This window comes from Rattus norvegicus, chromosome 18 (assembly GCF_036323735.1).
Source record: "Rattus norvegicus strain BN/NHsdMcwi chromosome 18, GRCr8, whole genome shotgun sequence".
NCBI lineage: Eukaryota > Metazoa > Chordata > Mammalia > Rodentia > Muridae > Rattus > Rattus norvegicus.
Window position 1 is genome coordinate 76,510,733 of NC_086036.1, and position 19,317 is coordinate 76,530,049.

A 19,317-nucleotide genomic window follows, 5' to 3' on the forward strand; every position below is an offset into this window, starting at 1 on the left:
CTCCTTACTGAGTCTTCAGTTATCACATGTTTCTATCTGTAAGGCTAAAACATGTATGGAGTCATTCCACCTGTCCCAGGTAGATACTCCCATCACATCATAAAGTACAGGACTACAACAGATGGACTCTGGAGGGCCTTCCAGGCTTTAATTAAAGGGTGGCTGTATGAGAAAGTACTCTAAAACGGGCCACTGGAGAAAACAGTCACAGCACACCGATCTGTGTCAGTTTACCCAATTAATCTACGGAAGCTCAGTGGACAAGACTGTATAAACCAGTAGTTCTCAACTTGCAGGTTGAGAACCCTTTGGGGAGTTGAACAACTCTATAACAAGGGTCACGTATCAGATATTCTGCATATCAGATATTTATGGTATGATTATAACAGTAGCAACAAAGATAGTGCTACGGTGGACTCACCACTCATGAGGAGTGGTGTACTGAGTGACAGCATTGGGAAGGTTGAGAACTTCCCATGAAAACCATGGAGAATGACACTGCTATTCACCAACCATTTACTACCTATCAACATGGTCATTCAGGAGGTTCAACCTTTTTTATTAAAATACTTTATTTACATTCTAGATGTTGTCCCCCGCTTCCTGCCCTCTCATCCCTTTTTTTCTTAGAGGGTACTTAACCCCCAAGCCCTCCACATCCATTCGCATCCCCCTTCTCTGGGGCATCAAGTTTCTACAGGATTAAGTGCATCTCTCCCACTGAGGCCAGATAAGGCAGTCCTGTTACATAACCTTTTAATAAATATAACTTTGAATAAACAATCTTGAGGAATCAGTCAGTGGCAAGTGTCTAAGAAGCATAACTTTATTAATCTGTACATAAAATTCACACCTTAAAAATCATAGGAATTACACTAATTGGCAGGAAACAGTTACCTTGCAGTCACCTGTGCACATCTCTCCATCCTGTACCTATCTTTTGTTAAGAGTGAAGCTAACTAATAAATGACATCAGCCCTTAAGCTGGAGGGATAGAAAATGTCGTTCTAGGAAGGACCAGTGGCCACACAGTGCAGTCTACCAATCAGAACCACCTCACACACATTTTCCCCAAGTCTCTGTGCCACGATGGCTCTACCTCTACTAGAATCTGTGAGACATGGGTAAGTCTGCACGTGTTAAGTGTGAGGGATGTCTTTGTCAACAGGTGTGACATCCTGTACCTTCTAGGCATGCCTGGGATGAAGGGGGGATTTGAAGAGAAAATGCAAAACATTCCCTTTGGGTTCTGATTTGATTTGGGCTGAAAAACAGATTCCTTATGAACAAGAGAGGTAATGAAGACCACAGCCCTTGTTGAAACAAACACAGAAGTTGGGAGGGAATAGAGCAGGTGAGGTGAGCACACGCCGTGAGATCTGACTTTCATCTAGGTTTTCCACACCTCCCATCACTTGGCTCATACACTTGCCTATGTGTTGGGTTCTTTCGGATTTTGGCCAAGGTGTTCTGAAAATGTCACCCTGCACTGGGCTCCAGCTTACGGCCCTTACCAGGCTCGGGGTGGAAGAACCAAAGAAGCAGCACCAAACTTGTTTTGCATAGTTCTTTTCGAACCAGGAGCAACTTATGTTGTTAGAGAATTACAAGAATGTATTAGTTCGTAGGATACTGCCTTATAAATAAAACCTCTGGGGCCATTCTAGGTTGAATACCAAGGGACACAGAGAACACACATGTCAGTGGTTGCTAGTGGCAGAGAGAGAACAGAAAGGAGGGAGGAGCAGGAGCAGAAGCTCAGCACTGAAAATAAGTCAACCAAGAACCACTCCTACACCAGGAACCACGGGTCTGCCTGGGCCATGATTCACGCTGTGAATTTGGTCAAATGCTAAAGGATAATTTGCTTTACTTGCAAGTCTGTAAGACGTCCAAACTCTATGGCAGCAAAGTAAGAATTGCACTGAATTGACTTCTTAGTAATGCCCTGCCTTTATAGTTTCTAAACAGACCTTTATCCAGGAACATGCCAACTCTGACATGCTCTGTAATCCATGAAGCACATGATTAGACAGTAGCGGATACCAGATGCACGGCAAGTCCAGGCTACTGCTGAGTAACCACCCGTGACACTCCTTCCCACAGACCTGTTCCAGTGGAAAGCCATTGACTTCAGACAGTTCACCGAGCCAGGACACAGTTATGACATTTACTACCATGCACGATGAAAAACTGACTGTCTTGAGTAAGTAGTCTTTCAGGGATGTTGTAATAGGAATACATAAGAAAATGTTTACTTTTGCAATACCTATAAATATGAGATGTATTTCAAGATGTAAGACTGCCTTCATGATAGTTTATTTTTGTCCAGTCTAATCTCACAGCTACAAATACTTGAAGAAGAAACTCAGAGTCTGAATAAATTTCAAGTGCTTTTTCCCAAAAATACACAATGCAATCCATTTAGGCCCCAGGATGCTTGCTATATTTAAGCTCTAATTTGTTACAATTAAACCTTAGCACTTATCACTGCCAGGTGAGCCCAGGCCCTGGCCCGCCTGAGAAATACGCACAATTCTCACTGGGGAACGAATCTACCTGAAATAATTCACATGCCAATTCTAATCTGAGAAAAAAAAAAAAAAAAACAAAAACCAAAGAACCCAGAAGATACTTTCATCAGAACTTTTACCAGATGTAATCAAAACCATTAGACCCTTAGATGGTTGAAGGACACAGAGGTTTGACCTGAAATCTCCCTGCACCTCTTATTCTGCTGTTACACTGTGGCTTTGTTTCTTCTTTTTGTAACATCTTCAAAGCAGAGGACTGACTGGCAAATCAAGTACGCAGACTTGAGCGGAGCTTTGCGAGTTTTATAAACAGTTACATTTTATACATCCCGATCCAGTAGATGTGTAAGGCCAAGACGCTGCCGGCCTGGAAGCACCTGCGGGGCCTCAGTAGTCAGACCCTCTATGCCTCCCTCCGAACTCAGAACCCCTGACATCATTTCAATTTTGAGATGATATGAACTAATCACGGCTGTATATATAGCTTTTGGTTTTACATAGTTTGAGCTTTTAAACTCAACATGGCACTTGCTATGTGTTAAATGGCTTCTGTCTTTGTCTTTTTCTATAATCCAAAGCTTGGATGAGGAAGAGGGCAGTGACAGGAGGTGAGGTGGGGTGGGGGTGGGAGAACTAGTAGTTTGAGGCCATTCTTGGTTATATAGTTAACTTCATGGCAAGCTTGGGTTACAAAAATCATGAGATCCTGTCTAAAAAAGCAAAAAATAAACCACAACCCATTGTTTGATAATAGTAAAAACACTATGCATAAAAATTTTAGAGATGCAACCAACATAATATTAACAGAGAAATGAATTACTTAAATACATGTATTCAAAAGGGGAGGAGAAGCTCCAAATTAACCAGTTAAACTTCCATATCATTTAGAAAAATACTAAATCAAAGTAGAAATAAAGTAATAGTATGAAACAGAAAATAGCATACAGTAGGAAAACTCAGAAGTATGCATTTACAAAAACCTACCAGTTTTAAGTTGGTTGTTGGGAAACTGATTTATGTATATTTAACAAGGTAAAATGAGAATCTATTTTTCTCAGTAAAAAAAATGTCAAGCTATAGAGAAAGATGTCAGCAAAACAGGAATAAAAACATAACAAACTGCCCAGAAAGACCACAACAAAGGACTTTTAAAAGTTTGCAAAAGAGAAACTCTACATCACTGGTTCTCAACTTGTGGGGTCATGACCCCTTGTGGGAGGGGTGGTCAATGCCCCTTTCACAGGGGTAGCCTAAGACCATGGGAGATTACCATGCATAACCATAGCAAAATCAGTTATGAAGCGGCAACTAAAATGATCTATGGTTGGGAGTCAGCACATGAGGAACTGTTAAAGGTCTACAGCATCGGGAGGCCGAGAGGCACTGGTCTCTGTTGAAGACAGGGTGCTGACTCGGAATCACCACTCAGACACACACTGGCAGTGTCAGCAAGCATAGCACAGCCACAGACAAGCACAGCACAGCACAGCACAGCACAGCACAGCACAGCACAGCACAGCACAGCACAGCACAGCACAGCCACAGACATGCACAGCACAGCACAGCACAGCACAGCCACAGACATGCACAGCACAGCACAGCACAGCACAGCCACAGACATGCACAGCACAGCACAGCCACAGACATGCACAGCACAGCACAGCACAGCCACAGACAAGCACAGCACAGCACAGCACAGCACAGCCACAGACAAGCACAGCACAGCACAGCACAGCACAGCACAGCACAGCACAGCCACAGACAAGCACAGCACACACAGCACAGTCACAGACAAGCACAGCACAGCACAGCCACAGACAAGCACAGCACACACAGCACAGCCACAGACAAGTACAGCACAGCACAGCACAGCCACAGACATGCACAGCACAGCACAGCCACAGACAAGCACAGCACACACAGCACAGCCACAGACAAGCACAGCACACACAGCACAGCCACAGACAAGCACAGCACAGCACAGCCACAGACAAGCACAGCACACACAGCACAGTCACAGACAAGCACAGCACAGCAGAGCCACAGACAAGCACAGCACAGCAGAGCCACAGACAAGCACAGCACAGCACAGCACAGCAGAGCCACAGACAAGCACAGCACAGCACAGCCACAGACAAGCGCCGAGCCAGGCACTCCCGTTCCTAGACTCTGCTACCAGCTATACACGTATTTACTGATCAGTGTGTACAATGACATTACAACACCCCAACGTGTGTCCCATGTTCAGTGGTGCAGTCATAAATAAGGATGGCAAAGTATAAGGAATGGATGACTCTATAAAGCCATGTTAAACATAAGATGCAACACTGTAATGTAAAAGGATACGCTTCAATGATTTCAACTATATAAAGCAATAAAACCTTCACACGTTTTCATAAGCAAACAGACATGCAATGTTCTTGAGGAAAAACATTCAGCCATGTAGCGTATGCTATATAGCATTCTACTGTACCCCATAAACATACAGGATTACTATAAACTAAAAGAAAACTGAAATACTCCATTGACAGTAGAAGCCAGTGTTAATGCTCAGCAGGTTGCTGGAACACGCTGACGGTATATAACAATGATGGTATTACAATCATTTCATGAGCAAGTACTTTAAACGACCATAAGAACTGCAATAGCATATGCTGATGCACATGAGGACACGTCACCCCCAGATGTGAGTGGCTGCATCTGAGTGCAGTACTCTATCAGAGCTGCTCAGAGTGTCTAAGGGTCAGCTGTATGCTGCAGTGTGAGAGAGAACTCACCCACTCAGTGTCTAAGGGTCAGTCACCTGCTCCAATGTAAGAACTCCTCCCTTCTCAGGTAGAAGAGTAGTTGGATAAGAAAACAAATCAAACAACTGTAAAACGATCCAGAACTAGCGATACTCGCAGACACTGTTAAGACGTTTCCTTTGGAAGGAAGAGTCCATTGCTAACCCTGGGGCGGCGCTGCACCGCTATCCCCTGGCAGGCATTTGATGTGGCCCTTCTGGGTGCAGATGCTGCCATCTCATCTTCAGTCCCCAGGTCCTAGGAATTGCTCTGACTGTGACACAGGCAAAAGGAAAGGGAAACTATGTCTCCACAACACACAGACAGCCCTTGCAGCTCAGTGCTCCACAAAAGACACTGCCTGACAAAGAGGTTCTTAAGTGTGCCTCAGAAGGGATATAATTATCTCTTTGTCTAACAGCATTTTTGCCTCTCTTGCTTATATATGCCTATGCAGAAGCAAGTCTCTCTGACCCAGCACCGAGACCTTGGTTTTTAGGTTATCAATTAAAACACAGGCATTCTAAAGCATCTCAAGAAATCAGAGGAGGGACAGCAAACACGTGACCCTGGATCTGCTGATGTGCTAACAATTCCACTGGTATCTTCCTGTTAGGAGACACGCACAGGACTAAAAGGACTTATGTTCATTTTAGAATTACAATAAAAGCTACATCATGGGGCTGGGGATTTAGCTCAGTGGTAGAGCACTTACCTAGGAAGCGCAAGGCCCTGGGTTCGGTCCCCAGCTCCGAAAAAAAGAACCAAAAAAAAAAAAAAAACAAACAAAAACAAACAAACAAAAAAGCTACATCATGCAATATTTCTCTTTGGATGACAAAAATATTGTAATTAAATTGTGATCTCAAAAAACCCCACAAAACAAACAAAAAAGACAACATAAATTTTATCAAGTACCTTAAAAATTATTTTTAAAAGGTATAAAAATTATGCCTTAAAATTTATTTCATTATACTGAATAATTTTAATAAAATACTTTTGTAAACTTGAAAAGATTTCTGATTCTTAGAACACTAAAGAAAAAATTACTTCCTAGATTTGCATATTTTGCAAAATATATATTTAAAAGTCCAAAAGCACATTTAAACCCTAAAATGAATTGGTGTCCTTATTTTATGAAAACTTGGCAACAGGAAAACAAATTTGTTTTCTTTAAAGATAATCCTTAATTCTCTAAATAAGCCTCTCAGGTCCAGGTATGCAAACACCAGTAGCGTGTTGTGTTAAAGTGAGCAGGCTCATGGTAAGCTAAAGCAAAGGAAGGCCGAGAAACTGTCTAGTCAGGCTCGCACACCTAGATGAACATGCTAAAATACTCTCTGAAAAGCCAGAGCCTAAGAGATTGTAGGCAGTCTGGTATTACCGCTATTTTTTAGCAAGTATTTTAAACGGCCATAGAGATAAAAATAGGGGTGTATGCAGATACATGTGTTTATGTATGTGCAAACACATGTTCACAAAGATAATAAGCATAAAGGCACATTGATATTTATATGTTTATCTAAACATATGAAAAGGTAAGAGTGTGAGTATGTGTGCATGCAAGTGTGTATGTGCTTGTAGGGGGAAAGGGTCAACACTTAATGTCCCCCTTTATTACTTTCCATTTTATTTTCGGAAATAAAATTTCCGAAAATTTTATTTACATTTCTCATTGAACTTCAAGCACATGAGTTTGGAAAGGCTGAGTGACCAGCAAGCGTGAGGAGTCTCCTTACTCTACTGTCCATCACTGGGGTTATAGGTGTGTAGTGCCATGCCTAAGTCACTTCCTTAACCCACTAGGCCGTTTTCCCAGTTCTAAACACATGAAAGGTTTTATATAGTTATATATTGATAATTATATTTATTTTCTTATTAGATATTTTCCATTTTCCAACTATTCAAATATAAAAATAACAGAAACCATTTTTAGTTCCAACAGTCCTAAGGCATAATTTTGTTATGATAACTTTATTAAATAAATAAAAGAAAAGAGGGGCGAGTACTTTTATGTTTTTTTTTCCCAAAAGACCGAAACAAGGCAGATAGTCTATAAATTTGAGTCCAGATCTCACAGAAGTGCCTCAGATCTAAGGAAAAGGCTCCTTTAGCCTTCTTCCACTAGTGAACAGAAGCAGTTGTCAATGTATCACCACAGAAGATTCTAGCTGGGCTTTAAAAAAAATCAACTCAAAGGAAGAACACAAGAAAGAGAATCTTGTCAGAAGATGGGAAACTGCTACTCCTTCAGCAGGTGAAAGCGGGTTCCGTGCACAGGCAAACATGGAGAACAGGTGGTGGGTAGTCAGAGCAGGCAGGCAGTATCTTTTCTCCCTCTCTGTCTGCTTTGGTGCCTGTCATCACCCTCGCCACAGATGGAGAGTGTCAACAATGCTGTCCGGGAATGCTTTCTGATAAACACCACAGCCAAAAGCAGCTTGATTTTTGTGTATTTGGCTTACGTGTCTACACCACAATCCACCAATGAGGGAAGTCGGGGCAGGACCTCAAGCAGGAACCTGGAGGTAGAGACTGTAACCTCATCCATGGAGAAACCCTGCTCACCGGCTCACTTAGCTTGTTTAATCACTCAGCCCAGGGTCACCTGCTCAGGGTGGCCCCACCCATAACTGTTGGAACCCTTACATATTAATTAATCAAGAAAATGTCCCATAGACTTGCCTATAGGCCAATCTGATGAGGACATTTTTCTCAACTAGAGTCCATCTTTCCCAGGTGACCCTAATCTTGTGTCAGCTCACATTAAACTGACCAGAAGTTGGCTACATAATGGGGAAAGGACATTAAGGTGGCAGGATACTGACTTGTTTGGGCATTCCGAGTGTCCAAATGAGCCTGATGCATTGAGTGTGGCCTACATCACCACCTAGAGTTGCTTTTCAGTTGTTTTAATTATAAACAGAAAAGGATATAAGTAATAAAAAACATACAAGTCTTATTTCAAATACCATCCCTAAGGGTATCTGTAAATGGCATCAGCACTGCTCAGAGCCCATCCTTCTGTCTGCCCTGGATAAGCAGGATGCCTCACTGTTAGGACCGTGCACCACCAGGCCAGTGTGCAGGTCAGGCCATAGAGGTTGCATGCCAGTCTTGAGTATGAGGAAGGACGACAGAGAGATATGAAGAACAGAAGCCTAAATACAAGTAAATACACTGTGTGTCTGTCGCAGGGAGGCACTTAATGATGAAATACGGGTGCTAGAGTCCAAATATTTTCAGGTCCTTGAGTCACTTTAAAGAAATGTTTTGTTTTGTTTTGTTTAATATGTACACTTATACGGGAATAATAGGATAGAATACAAAGAAATACAAGGATAGAAAGGGCTTTAAAACATTCAAAGGGCACAAAAATATAGAAGTAGAACAAAGAAAGTAAAAATAAATGCAGACAAGTCATTAACTGTAGTGAATGAGGAGATCATAAAGGACTGAAAACCAACACTCTCCGCCACACGCTAGTTCTAAAACCCTCTCATTCACACAAAATAGCAATTCTAAACCTGTAAGTTTTTAATAACATAGCTTTAAAACACACAAATACACCATGGGAAATGAATAAAACCATAATTACGATGAGAGATAGTTTGCTTATAAAGTTAGGGAGAGTTCCTTTAAAAGGAAGCATATAGATGATTTAAAAAACCCACAAGATCCATCTAGTAACATTTGTACAAAAACTCACTCCATAGAATAAAAAAATTTCTAAGCACACATGAAAGGTTTATGATTGACTACACCATGCAGAAATAAAAGTGCAATGAGGATCTGGAGGTAAGTTCCAGAAGCAGCCCTAAAATAGTTTGCCATTAAACGCAGATTAAAAACGAATGTATAACCTAATATAACCCGAGAGATTCTATTTCACAGTGTCTACTGACAAGTCTAGAAGTCGGTATCATTGTTCCCACAGGAAAGAGACTGCAATTCTCCGCCCAGGCACTAAGAAGTCTCAGCCTCTGCCTGGGAGGTGTGCTGCCTGGTTCAGGAAGAGCTAGTATGTGGGACTGGCCTAGCTAGAGTCCCTAAGCAGGGGACACATTCTTCTTTTTACAATAAACAAGTGAGTCTCCTCCTGGGCTGATGTCCAGTGGGAGTGGGTAATGTACAGGAAGATCAGTGTATACACAGGAGTGCAGGGAAACAGTGGGGAGAAGGACACAAGGCAGAAGGCCATGGATGATGCTAAGACACAGGAGGCTGGGATCACAGCGAGCCATGCATCTGCAGGCTGAAAGCGTACCAACAAATAGCTCCCCAAAGAATCTGCAAATCTGGGTAAACTCCATCGTAACTGTTCAACAAAACAGACATGTGACTTCACAGTTATATACTCTTTGGGGACACATATGTCTGTCCTTGAGCTCACTTATGGTATTCAATACAAGCATACCTGGAATCTATGATGGTTTGTACATATGTAACTTTCCAAAGCAGTATGCCAGGAGCCCTTCCTGCCCACTGTGTCACCTGTCTCTGACACTGGATACCAAACTGATTCTTCAAACAGTCTGCATCCCTTACAGAGTTTGGTGGTCAAGAGTGGTGGCCAACAAAGAAGACAGAGCCACACAGAATGGCAGCCACTGACAGAAAACAAGTGCATTGGGATGGCTGGGTGCAACCTTCCTCACACCTGGGGGTGTACTTGGGTGATGTCTGACTGACAAAGAACTAATGTGGATACCAGTAGACACCACAGCTAGGTGTGAAGAGCTTAGTGTGCAGTCTTGCATTATACGTGAGGATGGGAGAGAGAAAGCAAGCCCAGTCTATGTCTGAGACAAGGCTTCCCAAGGATAAGGTTGTGGAGTTAGCTGGCTTTGAGGCTGTGTTAAAAGGTGAGGAATATCCACATGAGAGGTGCGGTGGGAACAGCAATGGCAGCTACATACAAGAGCCTTGTTGCCTGGATCTCTGTCCCCTTAACTGACATTACAAATGAGTCTAGGTTCAGGCTTCATTCATGAGTCACAAGGTTTACTCATAGGAAAAATCTCAGTCTTTTATCTATGTACGCATAATACACGCAGACACTTAAGGATATTTCTCTGAAGATATCATTTTGAGGTTGTTTGAGTCTTTAAATAGGGACTGGAGAGTAACTGCTTTATACGCCGATCTCTAGCTGCACTGCTTATCATTTTGAAAACTAGTTCCTTCTGAAGAAGCCTTGGTCAGCATCTCATCTAATATGAGCCATCGATCAGATCCTCCTTAAACAGTGGTGACCTTCCTTTTTGTTTGTTTCCTGAGATAGGCCCTTGCTATGTCCCAGGCCTTGGCATCCTGGCCATGGCTAAGGATTATAAGTGAACACTACTAGGCTTGGCTTTTAAAAATAGGTAATTTCAAATGTCAACAATGCACACAGGCCCTAGAGCACTGGAAATAAGACAGCAACCAGCAATTTGCAAAATTTTTTCATAGGTTCATATTTATGTTTGAACTCGAAGCATTTTCCAACTGCTCAGACAACACTGTTAAAACCAGGAACAGTGGCACTTTTCTCTAAGTTACCCTAGCAAAGCAAATCATGTTCTAAATTCCACTTACAGATAACTTGCTCTATTCATCTGGTTCCCAAGCCCTTCCTCTACAGTTTTGACTGGGTAACCTCTTTCACAGTATGGTAAGACAATTTCAGCAAAATCATACATTATAAAATGAGACATCTGTGTTCTTCTGATTTTAAACATACCTTATGGGAATGATGTAGGAAAAGAGGAGGAGGAACCGAAAAAGATTACGGTACCATGGGCCTGCAAATCCCTGTAAGGTTACCATAACAACAGAAAGAACAACTAAAGCCAGAAATAGCGCCTTTGTCAGCTGATTGAGTTCGAGGTCCAATAAACCAACCTAAAAAAAAAAAAAAAAAAAAAGTGTAGCATTAATACATGCTCAGGCTGGCACCCATCCCTAGTGTCCTGATCAGAATACATGAAAATGACTTGAGAAAATGTAAGATTTTAATAGTCTTTATAATAATTCAACACAAAACTATTCATTTTCTCTTCACACACCTCTCACGGTTAGGTAGGATTTCTGAAAATGTACTGTAAGCTGTACAGAGTTCTCAGGGAGAACTGCTGGCCAACAGCAGAGTGAACAACCAACCACAGCTTAACCCGCCGTGTGCTGACAGGGAGATGCCAGTAGGACGAGACCGAGAATCGCAAAAGCAGGGCTGCATCACAACTCTGTGAGCACAACGTCATGCTCTGTGGCATGCCAACTGAGGTCACCCCTGTTGTTACTCTCAGGTATCCTCTGGACACCCTCCACTCAGACCCAGAGTCCCCCAATTGCAGGACAGTTTGTGTCAGTCATTCTGCAAGTTTCTGCAAAAGCTTGCAAAGAAAGATCAAGCACTGGGGTCAGTTTAGAATTGGAACTTTGTGCAAGTCCCACACTTCTGATTTCTCCAATATGACATACTACACTGAAATGCATCCTGTGGACTGATTGCTAGCTGAGCACAGAAATATAAGGGAAATTACACCAAAGAGCGCAATCGTTTCTCCTTGACTTTGGAAACAGGGAGCACTGATATCCGAATAGCCCCGCCCTCAACAGTAAAGAGAACACAACCTGGCTCTTCTGAACTGTGCAGCTCCATTCTGAGTTCCAGCAACTTCGTGATGGCTTTTCCCACTACACCCATAAAGAGCAAAGCACAGTTCTGTGTGGGGGCAGGGAGTGGCGGTGCCTTAAGTTAACACAGAGAAGCTGCAGCAGGAGCTGCAGCAGGAGAGGGAGAAGAGAAGGCACACAGTGGCCAAGGCTATGAGCCAAAACCTGCTCACTTGGACTTGTACTCTACCTCCCGAGGGCGCATGGAACCCAGGGCCCTCAGCTCCTTACTGTACAATAAGGACCCATCAGCAGCTTCTTGACAAGGCTCTGGGAGGAAGCGACACTGCCTGTACACAGCATCCTATGGCACAGCTCCCTGAGTCTAGCAGGGAAGGAGGTGACACAGTGTCACAGCTGTGAGTCAGGCAGGCGTACTATCTTCACTGTTTACTCTTCAGAAAAACTGTGGCTTTAGGGATTAGCCTCAAAAATATTTTAATTTATTGTTTTTTGAAAAATCAGGATCTTGCTATGTAGCCCTGCTTGACCTGGAACTCCCTATATAGACAGGCTGGCCCCTAACTTACATTGATCCTCCTGCCTCTACCTCCAAAATATTAAAAATAGGCATGAGCCATTACATCTGGCCCAGCGCCAAACCCTCCCTTCCCCTCTGAGGAGCGGTGGCTGGAGGAGCTAGGCTGTTGCACACACAGGACTGGACGAGGCCATGGCCACTGGGACGTCTGACTCAGGTGCTGCCAAGAGCAGACCGAGTTTTCAGGCTAAGTATCTCCCTGCCACCCTGGATCTGGCAGTTTTTAAAAAAAGAAAGCAGGGCAATAGAGTTGTGACAGGGAAAGAAGAAAGAAGAGGAAAAGAAAAAGGAAGAGAAAAACGGAGAGGGAAAGAGAGTACAACTGACAAAATCCGAATTAAAAAAAATAAAACAAAACACTAGCACTTAAATGTAAATAACCGAGAATTGGCTGGAGTACTCTGGTTTGTTTCATAGTGCCTCAGAAAATTAGCTTTTCCCATAGTTCATAATTTAGTTTAAATCTAGTTTTGATTAATATTTGCCACAAACTCTTATGAGACCATGAGAAGCTATTGCTAGAAAGAAAAAAAAAAAGCCAAGTTTCTCAGAAAGTTCATTAAGTTCATTGTAAAGAAAACTAATTAAACAAGTAATTACATCCCTCCTACACCTTGTGTGCTAGACTCTAAGGTTATGAAAATGAGTTAATTATGAGAACCTCCTTTTTACCTTCAAGAGTCTACTAAGAAAACAAAAATGATCACTAGTACTACATTTCTTATGAAAGAGAAATATCCAAACACAGTGTTCTCCTCTGTCCAGATTCATGTCTGAACTATGTGGGTAAATACATCATGACCACTGAAAGCACTACAGAAGCCAGAAGCACTGACCAGTCCCCGGAAGAACAACTGCCGTCTGCATCCATCCCAGTGACCAGGCTGCAGAGGGCAGGGAGCAGAGGCCCTCTAGGCTCCTCTGTGCACGCGTGTGGAGCAGAGCCAAGCGCATCCGCAGCATGTTCTCACTCTAGGGCTCTGGCCCTGCCATGACTACGTAAGAGGCCTAAACAAGAAGTTCCAAACTATACTACGCGGCCGCCTCACGCAGAGCATCACCTCACTTTGATGGTGACAAATGGGCACGGCATGCTGCACAGCACACAACAGCTTGTGTCAACGGTCTCTGTGGAGACTGAAGACTCTCAGGTTTAAGCGCCCCTAAGAACATGTGCTCTAGTTCTCAGCAGCAGATGGACTGCCTCAGAGCCCAGTAAATCATGGAAGGCTACCCCCAACCCGGCTTAGCCCTTCCCATCTTCAGGTCTTGCACCAGAACAGTAAAGTGACAACTTCCCTGGAGCGTGAGCTCTGTGAAAGGGCCGGAATTCAAGAGTCCTGACAATTCCCCAGCCTTGCTTTCCTCCTGAGAATGAGGCAGCTCAGACCTCAGTGGCTGATTTATCAGCTCCATTTAAAAAGCAGCACAAGGAGGACAAATACCATGCGATTTCCGCTACCTCACTACTACGTAGTTTATGCTTGAATTATTGAGAAAAATAGGGTTTTGGATTAAAATGAAGAAAAATTAAGCCAGGGAAGTAGAGCATGTTTCAAAGCCCAGATCTTTCTGCTGTGACAAAGGCGGTCTAAGTTTCAGGCCTCACTGAGGATCAGATGAAGTCATTATTCATTCAGTCAGGGAAAAAAGACTCAATTACCTCAACCTAAAGATGCTATCAATGAATGCAAAGTGCATATTTTACTCTATTCATCCAAATCCCATTAAAAAGTGAAAGGAATGATTTAATCTGGCCTTCCAGAGTTGGCCTTTTTTTTTTGTAATAAAATAAAGAATTACTGTCTTGCAAAATGCATAACCACTGTCTCACACTTCCCCCTGCATAAGAGCAGTGAAAGACCAAAAGGTTGCATAAAACCTCCAAGAAACAAATGCCACATAGAGGCTGAAAACACTAAAAGTTGCCCATATGTAGGTTATGCAGATAATTCAAGACATTAATACCTTTCTAATTGACCAAGACAGATGCAGTTGACTGCCAACCAGTGAATATTAATTCTGAAGTCAAGCGAATGCTCCCTTCTCCCACTCCATCCCAGGGACAGGAGGAGCTGACAACCGGTGGCTCAGCAGGTCGGACCCACTCTCCGCACTGGGCAGAGTTACCCCTCACACTCTTTCAGGAAGCCTTTCCTCACCTTCCTTGACTGAACGGCAAGCCTGACTGTGTTAACTCCAAGAAAGGGCAGCAGTAGGAAAAGAGGTTTTTAATACTAGATTGTTTTAAAAAATGAAATATTTCATCCAACAAACTTTTTATATTCAAGTTTTCTGTAAAACTTTTAAAAGTACTTCATCTAAAAGCTAAGATTAAAACTTAAAAAGTACTACAAAAACAGTCACAGATTCTATAAAGTGTCACCTTCAGCTTTGATGTGTCTTCGGTATTACTAAAGAGTTTCTTAAACATTTAAACAGGCCAGAACTTCCTGCTACGACTGTAAAATCTTTTTAATTTTAAGGTATATTATTAATCACTTGAAGTAATTATGACTATATGAAAAAAGGTAAATTAAATACTCTACGAAGTAATCTCCAACATTTACTACTAAGTTCTTATATTAGTAAAGCAAATTTTCTTCTACTTGTCATAATATTTGTTTTATTTGAAACAACTGTGATAACAAAATTAAATACGCTACTGGAAATTTTAATCTCCACGGGAAAATTTGTGCATAATGCCTAAGACAACCACAATGGCTCTGCAAAGGGGTTGTTCTAGGATAATGAACACAATAATTGCCTGTATAATCTAAAATGCTACTAATGGCAGCGATCACAAATCCATTTAGCTCCTCTTTAATTTATGTACCAAGTTTTAAATAGCTAATGGTTCTCAGTAAAATAATGGTTTATACCAACAATAAAGGGTAAATACGGTGTTCTCCTGCTTAATCAAGAAAAGATCAGTCAGTTGCTTTTTTTTAATGAACGTATGGACGAATGGGAATTGGACCTTATCTCTACAGAACAGCACCACTCCCATCCATCTCAGAGTTAAAAGTACCCGCATAGACTAAGTTCCTAAGAGATCAATGTGCATACCAAAGTACAGCAACAACAGTACGTTACAAAGCCTTACATCCTACGCATTCCTTAAACGTCCAGCTCTAAAGTTCCCGCTGGCCACATCGCTGGTAGATTCAAAAATGGAACTAACAGAGCGCTTTTACCAGTCCTCTGGTTTACATGTGCTCATTCCTTACATAGAAGTATTTCAGAATCACAAAATTTCAGAGTCAATGTACAGCCCTGAAGAAAACTACATTTTAAACTGCCCTGTATTTTCCTTGTACATACAGTGTTATTTGAAAGAGCCCTGGTAAAATGTCTAATTAATCTGAGACTCCATGAACATATATCTTTAGACAAGATGCATAAGAAGGAAACAGTAACTGTTCTTACCAGCTACTGTGGATCAACTCTTGTCTCTTCATTTGGATTTAGTACAACACTGATGGAGAGCTGCCATGAACCTAACTGGGTTCCTATGAAAGCACTACTTAACTTCAGTATCTTTGAAAGAAATCAGTCTGTACTACCACATTTAATCCAACATTTAAAAAAAAGTAATTTTAAGATCTGTATTTATTTAAATAAAATGAAAGTTGTACATTACATCTAACCCCTAACTCTTCCTGTCATGGAGCTTAAATTATTAGCAAAAATTTTTAAAGTTATCACTTCAAACAATGATAAAATGAGGTAGCTTTTTGCCACCTCAAGTTTGTTTACTTACTCATTTTGGGATATGAACTACTAAGTCTTAACTGTTTGCAGCCATGCAGCTGGCCACGCATTGACGATATATCTGACCATTACTGTTGCCGCCCCAGTGATCTGCGAAATAAGAATTGCTTCTTTGGGCCATTATTGTCTATTGGCTCAATAATCTGTGCTTTAAAAGCTCTCTAAGTATGTATTAGTGTGACAATGCCTAATATTATAGTATATTTACCTTAAAATATAAACTCTGTGTAAGCCCTTCAGGTCTACAGTGAAACAATAATTCATAACCCACGTTCTTATTTACATATAAATTTGACTATTTTCCGTTAGAGTTGAGGGTTCCTGCTTGGCTTACTAAATTTATTAAACAATGTGTTTTTTCCTTGGTTATTTACATTTATACCGAAAATGGCAGGTGCCCTGAGGGGACTGACCAGTTGGTGAGGGGCTTACAGTATAGCCATGAGTACCTGAATTCAATCTCTGAAGCATGGAAAAGCTGGGTGTGTCAGCCCATATCTGTCATTTCCCTGATGAAAGGGAGAGGCAGGGGAATCTTTGAGGCTTGTTGGTCAGCAGACCAGAAGAATCAGTGTGTTCCGGGTTGAAGAGAACTTGCCTCAACTACAAAGGTGCAGAAGTGATTGAGAAGACTCAACATCAACTTCGGCCTCAACATGTTTACTCACTGTATAAACATGCGTGCGCGCACACACACACACACACACACACAGAGTCATCATATGTGTGCCCATACAATTATCATGTACCAAACAAAAGAGGGAAGCTCCTTTCAACACTTGAGGAGGTAATCAGCAGACAAAGGCCTTCAAGTGGCTCTCATACAAGGTAGGCCTCATTTCCTTCTTAATGAGAACCATGCACACTGTGACATGGCTTTGTCACAGTGAACCAACAATCTGCTGGCATCTGCAGGTACCCTCACTGCTGGCCTGAAGAACACTGTGATACTCATCTTCTCAAAATGCTGCCGTTCACACAGTGGCTCTGGCCTTTACTGGGACATATTTCATTCACCGAGACATTCCTCAATAATTTGCAGTAATGCCAGAAAATAGCACAGCACATGTGTCCACGCATGCATCAAATCTCAGGTCTACTTCTGAAAAGCTTGTGTGATTCTTCATGTTCAAGAGGGATCACCCTGTCCTGATTGCTGGCGAGCAGCCCTTATTAACATTAAAACCTTTATTGAAATGTAATCAATAGAAGCCAGCAAATATAATGGAATGGTTTTAACATGTTGATGTGCAAAAATTTTATTTTAAATAACTATAGATTTCAAAATTTTCAACAGTGAAACATCAAAATTGTGTTTAAAACAAAAATAAATAAGGGAAGCATGTAAAAGATCTATCTGGCGTCTTTGTTTTTACTTCACATATACACAGGCAATTGCAATGTAGCATGGTTTGAAGAGAAGCCGTCACCTCCTACCACCTTCCTTAGGTACTTAGGACCGTACCATGCCACAGTGCCGTTCTTTCTAAGGTTGGTGGTTAGAGGAGACTAACCCTAGTGCTAGGGCTCACTCTCATCGCTGTCCTTAGCCCATAGCCCTGTGTTGGTATCACTCACTGCTTCTTTCCACCAGGGAAACAGAGACCGAGTGTGCAGCATGCTACGGCTTTGCCAGCAGAGGGTGCTCCAGGCTGCCACAGAGTCTTCTGGAGTCCGTTCTTAGCAACTACGGCTTCATCTCCAAGTCAACAGCACGGTTTATTAACCACATGGATTCCTTATTTTTGACAACTTATTTTGACCTAAATCTCGTCTTATCGTGCAGAATTCAGGGAAGAATTGGTAGGCTCTAACACTCCGGAGTATAGGGCCGAGAGGTTCCTGCATGAAAATCTACCCATATAAGGAAGAAATCCTATTAAAGATCTGAAGCCTCTGCCCCAGCTCACACTCAAATGCTATCTAGACAAAGTGTAAGCCAAGTGTACGGAATGGCAGCTAGAGCTTGCAGAGTGCTCTGAATACACTGATTTTTGTGGTAACAATACAAAAAAACTTTCAGTTTTAAACAGTTTAACCAAATCATCCACCAATTTACAATTACTTCAACAGCTTATGTTACCCACTCACCTCAGTTCTCAAACCCTTCATGTAACTGCTATCTGAGGTCAGTCGTTTGGTTAGCAATTTAGTTTAACTAAATGAAACTTGCAAGCTACACCTAGAGTCTTTTTGAACTATTCAAAGATTTTGTAGTTACATATGCACCTACTTGGTAAAAATTACTATTTACTCTGGAGTGAATGCTTTGGCAGTCTTTTAAAAATATGTGTGGAGTAGCAAAACAAAAACAAAATACAAACCAAAAATCCGATGCTAGCATTTCATTGACCAAGCCAGTGAGGCAGAGCTATAAATTCCCTTCACACACTCCAGGAATCAAAGAACAGAGTGTAGCCTTCCATTTAAAGACTGAATGGGCTGAATAATTGTGATGAACAGCATCATTCATTTTTAACTTTACAATGTGTCATATATAACATACAAATGAGTGTCTGCATATCCTTGAGAAGATACACAGCTTTACTCAACTCAGATGGCCCTGTCTTAGGACACTTTCTCTAGGAGCCCAGTTCACTGTTCAGGGTTCTATGGTCACATGAGGTCATCCCTGGAAACCAGTGCCTTCTTTGGCTTGGCTCATCCATGATCTGATCCGATCCTCTTCTCCTCTCCTCTCTTTCTCTCCCTCTCCTCTCCTCTCCTCTCCTCTCTTCCTCTCCCTCTCCTCTCTTTCTCTTTCTCTCCCTCTCCTCTCCTCCTCTTTCTTTCCCTCTCCCCTCCCCCCCTCTCTGTGTGATAAAATATATGGTAGGGTTTTTCCATCTTAAGTTTATTTTTTATTTCAAGATATAAACTATGAAGTCTTAACTATCTGCATCCATGCAGCAGACACTTCAATTTATTTTGGCAATATTGTATGTGCTTTTATAGACAATATCTACCTTTTGAATTTACTAAAGTGGAAGGCAAGCCTGACCTTTACTCTCTGCGCAGTGAG

At 41.9% G+C, this 19,317-nt stretch overlaps 1 protein-coding gene across 9 annotated transcripts in view; it reads right to left on the reverse strand.

Annotated features, from left to right (window-relative positions):
- Window positions 1-19,317, reverse strand: part of Atp9b (ATPase phospholipid transporting 9B (putative)) — a 192,111-nt gene that overhangs the window by 58,912 nt on the left and 113,882 nt on the right. For 8 of the 9 annotated variants that reach the window (NM_001106130.1, XM_006254983.4, XM_017600875.3 and 5 more), the window contains one exon: window positions 11,046-11,206. The exons of the other annotated variant lie outside the window; for it this stretch is intronic. In NM_001106130.1, the coding sequence (NP_001099600.1) occupies window positions 11,046-11,206 (161 nt within the window). The remainder of the gene's footprint in view (window positions 1-11,045; window positions 11,207-19,317) is intronic. 9 annotated transcript variants of the gene reach the window in all.